The sequence below is a fragment of the Seriola dumerili genome, unplaced genomic scaffold (assembly GCF_002260705.1).
Source record: "Seriola dumerili isolate Sdu_G_001 unplaced genomic scaffold, Sdu_1.0 BDQW01000003.1, whole genome shotgun sequence".
In the NCBI taxonomy this organism is placed as follows: Eukaryota; Metazoa; Chordata; class Actinopteri; order Carangiformes; family Carangidae; genus Seriola; species Seriola dumerili.
In genome coordinates, this window is record NW_019174258.1 from 9360726 (window position 1) to 9375597 (window position 14872).

General features: G+C 41.6%; 1 protein-coding gene across 1 annotated transcript in view; it reads left to right on the top strand.

The window, feature by feature from the left end:
- Window positions 1-14872, top strand: part of tox3 (TOX high mobility group box family member 3) — a 38561-nt gene that overhangs the window by 12869 nt on the left and 10820 nt on the right. The window contains exon 2 of the mRNA XM_022744162.1: window positions 8600-8665. Coding sequence (XP_022599883.1) covers window positions 8600-8665 — 66 coding nt within the window. The remainder of the gene's footprint in view (window positions 1-8599; window positions 8666-14872) is intronic.

Sequence of the window (14872 nt, forward strand, 5' to 3'; positions counted from 1 at the left end):
TACACTGCACAAGCGCAAGATTTGTAAGGCAAATAGATTTTCACCAGTTTGCCTGATCAATAGGGAGATTGGCCACACACTGACAAGTGTCATCAACAGAAAAGATTTTTAAATAGAGCGTTTTACTATTTTTTTTTCTCTCATGTGAACACTTTGCTAACTTACCTTGTTCTTTTGAAAGCACCTCCTCTATACACGGCAGACCTCCAGGTTTCTGTGTGCCTTTGATCTCCCACCTGTCGTTTTAAACAGCCGAAAGGAATCATTTTTGCATTATGACTAAAAGATGTGTAGTGCGTCTTTGTTCCGAATCTCTTTAAATGTCAGTGCAATGATATGGAATCAAAGTTGAAGCTTAGTGTTTGTAATTATTCAAAGCTGGTATCTTAATCTCTCGGTGCTTTTGAAGTAGGAAATGTTAAAGTGACATTTCGAGTTTAACTACTGTTAAAAACATTAGTGAAGCACTTAGCCTGATGGTTGCTGTCACAAGAAAAACAATGTCTGCGACTCAACAGCTGTCAGGTTTGCTAATGATGTCCTGGTGTGCTGTCAATCTAGCAGATGAATGGACAATAGTATGCCAAAGAGAAAATGCTTGAAATAGCTAATTGCTTCTAAGAGCCTGCTCAACCATTCTGTAACTACTATGTTTTCACAGATGTCTTTTCCAGCTGCTATTTCATTATGGAACTCAAAGACGGTACAGAAGCAATGCACTGGCTTTCTTGATGGCTCTGTGTTGTTGCACATCAAGTCGTAATGATTATAGATACATTATTGCCACTGCAGTGGGCGATTAAAAAAAAAAAACTGCACGTGCAGAGATGGCACAAAGCGCAACATCCATATCTGTGCATTTTCATTATTTTACCTAATTTGCCCCAGTCATTCCGTTAATCTCTGCCAACTTGTTGATTGTCAGTTTGGAGACACATTTCTGGAGAGGAGCCCGAGAGTATTTGCAGCCGGACCTCTGTCAGTAGCGCCAAGCAACACAGCCACAAATTGGAATGTGGTACAGCTCTGGGAAAGCAGCCAAGATTTAAATTAGACAATAACCTCTGCTCTCTCTATATTGCCTCTCTTTTCCAGCTGCAGGCCTAGCCATTTGTTTAATACAGTCAGCCCTGTAGTATATAATAGACTGATATATGAGTCACCGCTCAGCAGTTTGTGTTTTTCAGATTTATAGAGATTGAACAACTGGTCGGTTTGTGCTTACTGTGGACTTATGGTAAGAATAACAGAAAAGACACAGGTTGCACACCAACTTGGAAAGTTATTATCACAGTACACAGGAAGGTTTTAAAATCTATTACTGGACTGAAATGGCAAATGAATGGCTGCACACAATGCTACAAAAACTGTTGCAGGTTTAGTGTAAAGATTTCTTAAGTGTTTTAATAATTGCACTTTTTTTTTCAAATGCCACAGCCCCTAGAAAGAGTACATTTCATTTTGCAGACTATATGTTTCTGATAATGGTTATTAGTATCAGATATTATCAAAACAATGTGATACTGTAGATTAAGGCTTCACTGGACTGAAGATCTTGATGTGGTTGCTCTCCATACTTTGGGCTTCTGTACCTGCACTGTAAATGCACCAAATAATGTATTGTTTTTATTTACTAAATCAAATATCTTCCTTTTCTGCCATTACTCAATAAGAAATGAAGGACTGTGTTGAGTCCATCACTAAAAGCTCTTGACTGTGCACATTCCCAAAGCTGGTTATAATGAGTGTATTAGCCAGTAACGGCACACAGGGAATAGAAAAATGCATCTGTGCTGCTAAAGCAATAAGAGAGGACTCCACTCCCAGCAGCTTTCAATAGAGCTTTATGTGAATCCAAGTCCCAGAGCTCATAGCCACACGACAAACCGAGAGAAGGAGCACAACCATCACCATTTGCGCCACCAAAAACAAGCCCATTTCCAGTGACAGAAAGCTGCTTTTCTTCTGTGTGACATTTAACCATGTAATTTTTAGTTATTAGCTTCCTTAACCCCAGAGCAGCCTCCTGCTCTGAAGTAGAAGAGTGACAAACAGAGCAGAGTAAGCTTGGTTCAAATCCACACCTCTGATACCATCTTGAGTTGGAGTTGCTTCAAAGCTGCCGAGAGTAAACAGCCTTGAGACATGGCTTAGCAGTAAGAGCAAGACAACACCACCAAGCCAAGCCTTTCTCATGTTGCTTCCTCAAGAGCTGTGTGTCCATGCAACAGCAGCCATTGTGAGAAAGCTACACCATGTTTCTGAGGCTCTCTCCATCATCTAAGCCCCTTTGTGGCTGTGGGCCAATGGCTTTGCACCCCGCCAGATCAAAGATGGCACCCCATTTAGCTCGCGCTTTCTTTTAGGATTTGCTCTTGAGAGCACAGAGCAGACTCAACAGCTAGAAAAAAGAAAAAAAACTGGATGTTGGATGTTGACCTGCATAGTATTGAGACTACTGGGCTCAGGCTATGGGTCCATTATGACAAATGCTGAGACTATCTTTGTTTTGGCAGCATTTGCAAGTCTTAGCCTTAGAGAAAACAGTAGCTATGGTGAACCTCAGTGTATTTTAGATCCATTGTATAACATGCTGGCATTGGAACTGGCTGTGCTGCAAAATTATGGTGTTAATGTGTTAGTGTATTGTCGCTATTTTGGCTCTTAAATCAACATTTACACATAAAACTTGTTGACAAAGAATTTTTAAGTGTTAACATTATTAAAGAAATGAGAGAGAAATTACGATTCAAAATAAAAGTCTTCCCTTTTTTTAGCCATGCTAGTGGCGTGGCAGTGTTGGTCTGTCGGCCTGTGCACCACTTTGGTCCAGACTGAATAACCTTAACAACTATTAGATGGATTTCCACAAAAGTTTGTCCAGACTTTCATCTGGTGCCACCGTGACAGAGTGATATTTCATGATAAGATCCCAAAAGTCACTTTGGCCACGGTGCCGTCAAACATGAGGGAAAGAGTGTTGTAAAAAAATGTACATCATGTGATTCACAGCTTTTCTGCCTGAACTAATGTATGAACTAATGCAATGAACTCAGCTCCTCTTATTTGCAAATTCAAGATCTTACAAATACTGTCTCACCCTAGTCTGTTTGCATCTCTATGTTATCACCCTTGTACACCAAGTCTGTGCTGAATATAAATTTAGTCCCAAGGAATATGCTGAATGCACCAACTATAACTCGCCTTTTACTGTCTGTCAACACCGCCATAATGACTGGGAAGCTTGAAAAAACATAATGCATATTTGCTGAGCTGTGAAATCGCTCAAAGTTTTTCCTTTATTTTGATAGTTAAGCTTGTCATTTTGGTTGGATATGCAAACTTAGTTTCATGCCCCATGACAGAATTGTAATGTCCCTGCACCATGTAGTGTAATTTGAAGAACAGAGGCTCTGCTTTTGGTTTTGCTCATGACAACTTCCATCTATAAAGTCTAGCTCTTACATTTTAGAGACGTTAGTGATGACATCTTCTAAAAGTTAAAGGTCCAAATTTCAACCAGAACCTCATACATGTAGAACACAGGATGCACGGTCCACAAGGGTTTAAACTGTTCCTTGAAGTTTGCGTTTACTAAAGCAGAGCAAGCTGTGATGACAACAGTTCAGACCACAGTGGTCAGTGTGGTGTGAGAGAGGAGATAAATCCACACACAGCCTGAACAAAACTGTCATCAGCTTGATTCAGATCCCAGATAAGACTTGGACTTTTACTCATGCTGGATGCTCTGTGCGTCTGTTAAGGTACTCACACTGAGAGGCAAAGGAAGAGTAAGATGCTTACAATGAACTTCCCCTCAATGCTACCTTATATAGTTGAGGACTAGCAGCCCTAATGGCGGAAGACAGTGCTGGGCTGGGGGAGTAATGATTTTAGCTTTAAACTGAATTACCAATCGATTCGGCCTGCAGATCAGAACACAGCTTGTGAGCCGACTGTGTGGACATGCTGTGTTGTGGAGTCGCTTTACAAATTGACTGCTGCACACATAGGAGGGAATATATCTATATATGTCAGCTCTGCGCTGCATGCGCAGCAGCCTGCTGGGCGTGAATAGGCCTTGTGATCACCAGAGAGGCAGCTGCAGAGTGTTTATGCTGAATTGGGTTGTAAATGAGCATATACTTGGGGAGGAGGACCTTGTGAATCAGAAGATAACTTTTCCAGAGGCTTCAACAGGGCCCGACCAGGATCGCAGGAAAGGAAACAGAGCTGCTCTTTTGAGTCTCCACTCTCCTTCGCTAAGAGAGCGGCTCTAACCTGGCGGTAGGCCGAGCCTTAAAGGAAATCGCATAAAATAATACATAGCAAATTACTGTGGGTTTCTCAGGATTGGAGGTTGAGATTTAACTGTGGTGTTTTTGCCGTCTTTTATGGAGACCACTGGAGACCATATTAGCACAAGTGTCATGTTCCAGAGAACACATGGTAGGCTGTGATTACTGAGCTCAAGCTGAACTGTAAAATCGCTTGTCAGCAGTTGATATGTTTCTGGAAAAGCCCGGGTGCTTGATTGAATTAGTTTGGTGGCTTTTGGTGGGGAGAAAGAATGTGTCCAATTTGGTTACCTGCTGACAGACAGCACTGGTATTGTGACTTTTTGATTGTGCTGTAACACCAAAGAACAGGCTAGTTTGAAAAGCATTAAAAAATCTCTTTGATTGGTTGATTTTTCTCGTAGTAAATTTATGTCATCATTCATGTTTCCCAGTCGTTCTTTTAATTTAATAACTATTTGATGACCATTGACAAAGCAGTATTCAATGTTCAGATGAAAAAGGAATAAACTAGTGCATGTTTTTCATTTGTATGCATGCAGAGATGGCAGCGGTGCTATCAGACGCTCTTCAGGCATGTATTCTGTGGATCTTGGTTGTCCACAAGTTCATGTTTACTGATAGGATCTGTGTGGTTACTCCATCATACTGGGGGTGAGATGGGGTCATGTTGGTGCAATATTGTGTTCGCCCTGAGGTTGAAATAATTTTGTTTGCTATAATAGCTGTAAAACACCTTATTTCCCACTGGACATTCTTTCATACAAATATTCCTGCACTGGGATTTAAAAAAAGAGGGGGGCGGGGTCAAGCATCAAAATTACATCTGCTTCAGTCAGAAAAATAAAAAATGGGCAGTATGCATTCTGATGTTTGTTGTTTAAATTTTGATTATAAGAATATCTTTCATGTATTATCTTGATTTAGAATGAAAACATAGGAAGTACTATGCATTTACAGAACAACATACAGAAATTCATATTGATCCATTCACTGCAAGGTTGCTTGGTTTTCTGTCTGACTGCGATCATGCAGACAGTGGAGTCTTTTCACATCAGGATCAGGGTCCATGTAAGCTCTTAATTCTCTCCTGTTAAACACTTATTGAAGAAATGTGCTGGTGGTGCAGAAGGAGAAATAAAAACACTGAGTGCCCAGTGTTTGCTCTGCCATGTAGCCATGCCTAGCTCTTAGTGCAACTCATATTACAGAGCACCTTTAACTGTGAATTCACTCTGTTAATAAAAGCCCCCTAAAGCTATTTAAAGCACCCTTTTCAATGGCTTCCCTGTGGTTCCCTTCTAGAAGTACATGACTGATTTTTGGTGTGAAGAAGTGAGATGCTGGTTGCATGAATGCATGTAACGTCACAACTACTGAGCTGTTGCTATAGTGCTTTACAAGACAGTTAAGGACAGTATATTGTGTGTCAGGAGCATTTATCCTGCATAAATCAAGTGATTCCCACTCCTCAGATTCCCCCCACTTTTCATTTTTGTTACATCTCTGTATCCAAAATGCTTCTACACACACACACACACACACACACACACACACACACACACACACACACACACACACACACACACACACACACACACACACAGTTGTTTTGCCCCTCACATAGCTGCTGCAGCTCTTGTCTAGCTCGTCACATCATTTTAATTACAGAGCCTTCATTGTTTGCACTGACCCATTTTAGCGCGGTCCCTTACCGTCAGCTGCGTGGTCCCTCCAATCACACTTAATTTCATCTGGCATTTGACTCAATCGGCAGTGCCGTGAACATGAACGCCGACTGCCTTCACCCCCAAAAAATGACTTGGGAATAACAATAACAATCTCCACTCCCTGCTCTGGTCGTCCACCGAGGCCTCCAGCCCCGGCTGCACCGCAACATGGTACAGCTTTTAATGGAGAAGATTGATACCAGTGGCTAGGGACATTTCTTGGGATGTTAGTCACAGATCTCAGAGGAGATTTGGAACTGCTCTTAAAGGGCCCTGGAAACACAATAAAGCACGACTCACTGAGACAGAGCCCAGGGAGCTTCACACTACTAATTAGTACTTGGACTTAACTTGATTGTGTTTTCTCTAATGCAGCTAATGTGATTCGGATCAGTGTCCGTGCTTACAGTATGTAATTCAACCATACCTCTCAGTGTGGTGTTTGTTTTAATACACATTGCTCGCTGATTTATAAACACTTACATGCTTGTGAAGGTGTCATCCACATTAACCAGTGATGTGTAACATGGCCAGTAATTGAATTGAAAATGTGTGACTATTAATGCCGGCAAGAAGTTTGCACGGAACCTGACACAAAGCTACAGAAACCTTTGTCACTGTTCCCCTCCATGCAAGATGCAGGAGAGTAAACAAGCATCTATATTAGAAGATTACAAATCTGTCTGTATTCCTCTGGGGTTTTCCCAAATGATCAAGGAACTATTTACAATGAAGGGCAATTGTCTGCTCTCTTTAAAATCTTATTCACATCCAGAGAGACACAGGGATAGAAGAAACAGAGACTGCACTGCATGAAGCCCTATCTCCCCCCACAATCAGAACAATGTTCCTAGTGCTTGAATAGAGAGGGATATCTCTGAGACTTCAATTTGTTATCTAAAAGAAGAGGGGGGACGGAGTAACACTTCCGAGATAAGCCCAGCATAAGGTTAATTACCATCCGAGTGGCTGACGTAACCCAGCCATGTCATGTCTCAAAGTTACACACAGCTGGGAAGCGAAGGAGGACCAGCTATTGACAGATGTTTCTCACTTGAGGCCTGTGAGTCTGCGTCTATGTGTCTTTATACGTTCACGTGTGCATTTGTGCAAACATGTAAACCCCAACGCTTGAGTCAGATATAGTTTAGTGGGGCAGCTCCAGGTAAGACGGCACCAGAGGCCTAGACAGCTCAAACCACCTGCTTCAGCAACTGCTAGCAGAGCTTGTGGCTGCCCTTCTCACTGGTGCGTAACACTGTTAACATTGCTGCTGATTCTCCACTCTCTCTCCAGGGCATAGACTAATTAATGGATACCATTCGCAGTTGATTAGCAGCAGCTCTTTCGGTAATTACATTCGCATACTAACCACTCAGAAGAAAAGGAGAAAAGAAAAAAAACACAGAGGGCTAGAAAATATATTAATGCACTTCTCAGTTCGCTCTGATCTTAATTTGTTTCCACCATTGTTTGGCTTCTGCTCAGATAAGAAGCCATTTTTTTCACTCTGTCTATTGGAGTTCCTCATCACTCATAATGTTTTAAGAGAGTGACTTTGTAATAAACACACAAAAGAGATTACTGCAGAGCTTTGTTGGGAATAGGAAGAGTGTTCTCAGTGGAACCTCATGAAGACGCAAACGCGCTGTGATTCTTTCTCCTCTGAGCCGTGTAGGCTGGGTTTTGCACTCCTCACTCACAGAGAGGTGCATTGTGCTCCTGGGCCCAGCTGCTAGCCCATAATTCTTCATTCTATGTCCCATTGTTCCTACCTGTCAGCATGGTTGTGCCTCCAAAGAAAGGAAGTGGCTGCCATTTTGCCAGCAGGCTATGTGTGGGTTGGGGGGGGGGGGGGGGGGGGGGGGGGGGGGGGGGGGGGGGGGAGGGAAGTGGGGGGATGTTGTGAAAACATGTTATTTCCTACTAAAGTATAGGGTTTTAATAGCTTATCAACTGTCTTAAACACTAATGTGTCTTTACAGTTTGGCTCTCACTACTGGCTTTGCTTTACACAGTTATTACTCTCACATCTACTCTAATATTAACAGTTAAATGTTTATTGAACGGACCCAAAAAATGTCTTCAAATCAGATTCTCCATAAGGATAGATAAATGTAAATTAAGCAAAATTAATTGTTAAACACAGCTCCACCCATATTAAAAACACCCTCCACCTCCTTATTTCCCCTCAGTATCACACCTCTCCCATAGGTTATTTGAAGTTAATAACCTGCCACTGCATCTTGATACTTGGCTTTGTGATGCAAACATATACTTAATTGCCATCCCATAAGAGCTGAATAGCCAGACCAGATTCTCATTACCCTGGTTCGAATCAGCCTGGGCCTCTCACACGCCTCTTGTCATGTCACAATAATGGCAGAGTGGCAGAATGCGCCCAAGCACGCAGAGAAAGGGGTTAACCTGTGTGTAAACATCCAGAGCCAAGTGTGACAGTCTGTTTGAGTGACAGGTGTCCATTATGAAAGGGGGGAGGCTCATGTTACAGTGGTTGTTATCTGGACACTAGTGGGCTGATTGTGTGTTTTGTTTTGTTGTCATTTGCAGTTCCAGAATAACAACAACTACATGAACATGGCAGAGGCGAACGGGGCGCTGCTGGCTGCTGGTGATGTGAGTATAGTTTTATTTTTTCCACACAAATATTCCACATTTGAACATGGGGAATTCAGCTAATGCTTTCCAATATAAACTAAGCTACGTACAGTGCTGTAAAAGTTTATTTCTCATTTTGTTACTTGGTAGTACATAAATACATTTTTCATGTGTATAAATGTTATTGCTCTTCTATTAATATTTCTTGGTGATTCACTATTTAAGGAAATGTAGAGAGTACAAAGTACAAACCGATATCATGAAGCAGAATCCCTATGTTTTATACAGTAAAGCCCTCTAAATCATCCGTAATTGAACTCCAACTTGAATTTTTCCATTTTTTCACAGGCAACATTATTTTTATTACCTGAAATGCTGCCTGCTGAAATGCCTGTTGGGAGACCCACACAAAACTCTAAGCTTACAAAAAGATGAGCTATAGGCTCACCCTATATTGTCTCATAGTAACTTCTGAGAGCTGATGCTGATGTAATCTGACTGCCTCAACTGCACTCTCCAAGATAAACTGATATCTGAGGAAGCTGAGGATATAAACACCTGTTTTCTTCCTTTCAAAGACATAATGAAGGAGCCCACTCTATGAGCCACTCTATCTGCTGGCACTTACAAAAAGTGAAATGTCACCAACAATCTTTGGCTGTGGAGCTGCTGTAATAACTCATCACTCACTCACGCATTGTACTGCTGTATTAAAAGTAAGAAGGGAATAGTTGTTCTTCCCAGTTGTACTCTGGGGGTAAATAAGCATCTTTCTGAGCCATAGTAGTCCTAACAGTGTGCTAAATTTACCCGTTTTATTTCCCCTCCACCCACTCCGCTGCCCTGTCATTAGAGACAAGTGCACCAAAAATACCCATCATCCTTTGTGGTTCAAACGGGCCAATCTCATCCAGTTTAGCAGAGGAGATTAATCTGGTTTCAAAACCCACAACAAAGCATCACTGCACAGCTTCGAAATACTGCCATAGATGTCATTGTTAACCTTATTGTTTTCATTCATGCCAGTCGAGCAGTTGGGATGCAACAGTGACATTCAAGCTCAGAAGTGTTTGGAGCGTGTGACCTCATGTTCATAAAGTGGCCGCCTCACAAAGCCACAGGGTGTTACGGAAGAAGTTTAATTTTCCCCCGCATTTGCGCTGAGTGGACGCATCCTCTGTATCCACGGGCTGCTGAGGCCCACTGCAGCGGGGACCACGCCGACACAAGCTGCTTGGAGAGCATTCAGCCCCCAGCTGTGAGGGCCCACTGTGGCAGTCAGGGAAAGGGGGGATGGGCTCGTATGGGGGGTGGGACTCCTTGATAAAAACAGCCCAGCTCATTTGCATTTTATCAAAAGGAACAACTGTTTCCAGTGTTAAAGCACAGATGGTATTGTGCTTAGAGAGAGAGAGAGAGAGAGAGACAGAGAGAGAAGCATAGATTTTTCTTTTCAAGCGATAGAGTGTCCAAAGTATTGTTTGTTGCAACCTGAGCTAAAGTAAAATTAAAGTGACTTCCTCTTTGAGTTGCTAAGTTTCACACTATCACAGTTTTAATGCTATATTAATCTACTTAATGTGTCTGCCTTGGGCTGAGGGCACAATGGAAAAGGAAGTCTTCTTTATGACGACTCCATGATGAAAAGCTAAGTTTGACAGCAAGGTTAAATTTATGCCACCACATTTGTTTGGCTATTGTTTTTCAAATAAAACTAGAGGGTTACTGGATAAATAGATGCAGACTTTATGTATTTTCTGAAGCTACCAACCTATGATGCTTCCTGTTTGCCCTAAATAGTATTGTAACACCCATGTTGTGTTGTGAACAAAGACACCAGACAACAACCATGTTGCCCTTTTTGATCAATCCACCTGTTGTTTTACATGAAAAACTTGCAATGTGAGCATCACCTCCTGAACCTTCCTGGGTTCTGAGATAATGGTGAATGCTAAAACAAAGTGTAACAGTAAAACAAGTAGTTTACAAGTTGTTATACAGCTTTATCTAAGCAGTGTTTATCTAAAGTATGCTAACATTAGCCAACATTACTGGTCACAAGCTACTGGTCGTACCAGGCCAAGTGAGACTGAAACAGTAACATCCCAAGAGTGCTGAATTCACTGAGGCTGTGTTTTACTACCTATCCATTTAATTTTTCATTTGTAAAAGGAAGAATGTGCCATTTCTTTTTTCAAGGGTTACATAGTTTCACTTTAATATACAGTACAGTTTGCTGTCCTTATACTTTATACCTTAAAACTAAATATAAACAAAATATAAAACCGTTTTCATCTGGATACTATTTTCCTCATAACACATACTGTATATTGAAAAGTTGTTTGTGCTGGAGGCAGAATGCTTCTACATCAGAACAGCAGACGTGTATTTGCTGTTTTGATGGCCAGTGTATCATTTACCTTATGCACTTAGAGGATGAGATAAGATGACCTTGGTGTGCCCGGTAAAGCATACATCCTAGCAGGGAAAGCTTGACTGCTTCCCTCAGGGAAAAGGATACTGTACACTGAGATTGTGTTCCACTCAGATGTATCACTTTACTTTCTCAATCAAATTAGAGACGTGTAATGAACTATAAATATGTAGAAATGGACTACAAATGATCCAAATTTGAAATAATGTTGATTAGGGGTGCCATGGTTGATGTTGTCATTTGAGTAGCTGCACTCTGCCTGTCTAGATATTTGAAACTGGATCCTCAATCCTGCCTCTATTGATTCTGAGGCCTATTCTATGCAGTAATTGCATACTGCTGCCTTTAACAAGTCTTGGTTATTGCATCTGTGAATTGCATTACTACGTTTATTGAAGGACTGGGAGTATTGCCTGAAAAGCTTTTTCTTGCTCTTTGTCCTGATATTGAAAGAGTATCATGGCAGCAAAGGGATAAAACGTCTGAAGGGAAAAGTCATTGATACACATTCCCTAGTCATCTCCCTGTGTGTTTTTATTGTTATGAACATTGGTGTAAGGTTCTATTTATTATATATAGAGTCAAAACAATATACATATACTCTATATAAACCAACTCATACTGTTTACCACAAGACATTGTAAAGACTTTTTGTTTGTAAAGTTCTGTTATGGATCATTTTTATCCATGCTAGCAGCATTCAGGGAGGGGTATGTCTTGTATTCGTTCAATTTCTCCACCATTTTGCTTCAGACTAGAGGTGTAACAAATCTCCAAATCCATGGCTTGGTTCAGATTGATTGACTGTGCCCGGGGCATCTGCAATCTCAGGGTTATGATAAATCTAGAGCTAATTAGTCTAGCCTAACTTTTACTGCAGGCATGATCATTCAGTCATGATTGGTCTTTGGTTTTTGAAGACAACAAACTAAGTGTAATGTGCAATATTTACAAAATATACCGCTTTATAGACCCTGCCCAAATTTTAAATACAATAATAAGTAATTTCATTATTTACATGTGTTATAGTTGTGAAATGAAAAATGAGTTTTGATTCATTAGTAATGTATTGAGGGCTCAATAGGCTGCACCTGCCTTGATGGCAGTGGGTTTGGGGGTGGGGGGGTGGCAATTTCACCTTACAGTGTTGCGACACAAGATCGTGCACATTTATATCATGGTTTCGGTCTCGGTTACAGAATCGACACAGCGATAGTCCAGACTGAAATATTTCAACAACTGTTAGATGGCTTCACCTGAACTTTGGCACAGATATTCATGGTGCCCAGAGGATGAATACTAATGATGCTCCCCTGACTTTTCCTCTATTGCCACCATGAGATTCACATTTATGGTTTTGAGTGAAATGTCTCTACAATAATGATATTAAATTTGATGTGCACATTCATTACCCCCCGAGGACGGATTAAAATAATTTTTGGTGACTTTTCATCAACAGGGACATCAGGGCAAATTTTTAATTTGTCCAATATTTTGGTTTATCACCATATATCTGCAAAACTAATGACATTCCCATCAGCCTCAGCTGTACTGTAGCTGTGCTAACTGAACGTTCCAGAAAGTTAAGATGGTGAACATGCTTATTGTTTTTTGTTTTACCTACTACATTATAGGCAGTTTTTAATTCAACTGACAACTTACAGTATGAGAATATTTTTTTAAATAACCTCATACTTAAATTTGGCTGGGCAGAATGGGGATTGTTGAGAATAATTTGCAGTACAGTACTGTGTATTCCAGGTTTACCACCTCCAATAAGCCCTGAGGCCTGGAGATTTCCCACACACCTGCTCATGATGCTCATGCTGGGTACATCAGGCTTCTCTCTTACAAGCATACACACTTACTCTTTCTCTCTTTCTCTCTGTTGTTCCCTCCCTTGCCCACCCCTTAACATGTACATGCCTGCACATCCCAAGCCAGCATCTGGCCTGGCACTTGGCTCTGCTGAGCCTTTCAGAACAATTTAAATGGATAATCAGGCTGGTGATGCGAAGAAAGTGGATTGTGCATCTCTTAATCTCCGATCAGAGCCCCCTAAGCTGCTCCTGGTGCAGAATTAGACTGGCTTTATGTGAAATGACACCAGACAGTGTGCAACACTGTAACACTCTGTGGGTTCCAGTAAAATCTGGCACCCCTTCCCTGGGGAGAGGGCCTTTTTCTTCACAGACAGCTGACATCTTCCATACACCCCCCCTTCCCAAATGAGACACAAACGCCATGTCTCCGTTATCAGTGCCCTGGTGCAGATGTTAATTTTTATCATCATTAATAAAGAGAGGTGATGCACACAAGTACAATCTTGCACCTCAACTGTAATATTTGTCTTTCTCTGTCCTCCACTTCGATGCTGTTTTGGGACACTAAACACTAGCATTCCTCTCCTCCAAGTACATGTCTGTGTCTCACTTAAAGGTCACAGTCATGCTTGTGCTTCTCTCCTACAACAGTGGAACTCACCTCAGTCAACCTTCTTCTTTGATGTTTTTCTCAAAACTTTATGTTGGCTCTGTAATTCAGGCCACGGTGGACCAGCCTATAGGATCCACTGGCCTATATAGTTTTGCCCTGATTTACCTTACACAGTGTAACACCACAGGAAACCTACTTACATCAGCAAATAGTATCCATAGTGAGTATTTTTCTCCTCAAAAGCATCCCTGCATGGGCTTGTACGGATAAATGTGGTACCACAGCCTTTGTATCTGACTGCACTGGACAAGGGGAGACCAAAACAGGTCTGATACGTTTCTGTTAGAGAGGTTATAATGGTGTGCCAGTGTTTTCAGATTGCTACATGATATGATACAGATGAGGATGGGATCATAGATCTCAGGGCTGGTGTGGAGATTGACCCTGCTCCGCAGGAGAAGTTGAAAAAGATGAATGAAGACAGAGATGATGGACGATTTCTCATCCCCTCCACGTGCTACTGGAATTGTCATGCCATGACTCATGACAGCTTTGTTTTATTAACTTTATAAACACGATGTGTTTTTTATTCACATGCTGCTGAACAGGCATTATTGTGAACTAAGTTCCAGAGGTTTTTGAGTAGTTGAAGCATAATATGACAGCAGAGGACTCAGAGAAATTGGTTCCTACTGAAGGTGCGTGTGATTTATTCTGAACCCTGCAAACCAGAGGCCAGGGGTGATGAATATGACCTTAGCTCCTTCTGAAAGGAGAACTGATTCTCTAGCTGTGAAACAAGCACTGAAAAGTGAAACAGTGGTGGGGAGCAGGAAGAGAGGAAGAAAAGGGGGAATGAAAACTCTATTAGCTGCCTCTGCCACAGGAATTCATCAGTGCTTGTCAAGACAGCTGTCCTGACTAGGCAATGAATTAGTTTCAAGTGTCTGTGTGCTAAAGCAAGCAAGGGGAACATTAATACTCCCTAATCAAGGGCTGTGTTGGCATATTCCCTCCGTTGTCTCCCTTCTGTTATTCCATCCCCTACCGGAGACAGAGAGACAGAGCTGACAAAGACAGGAGAGACAGGCCTGGTTAGCTCTGATGCAGAGTGCAGTTTCCTTTGAGATTAGTAGAACTTCACTTCTGTTATGGTAGGTGTTGGATTCCTATGAGACAAGCCAGGCTATAATGATGCCACATTACATGTGCCGTAATGCTGTCAAATTTTGTTAAGAGTGAGAAACTGCTGATGAGATCACCAGAAGCACGTTTTTTTTAAAAGAGACACAAGGACAAGGACGTAGTGTTAGAGGTCAACCTGAAGCACTATTTGTTTCATTTTCAGCAGGATT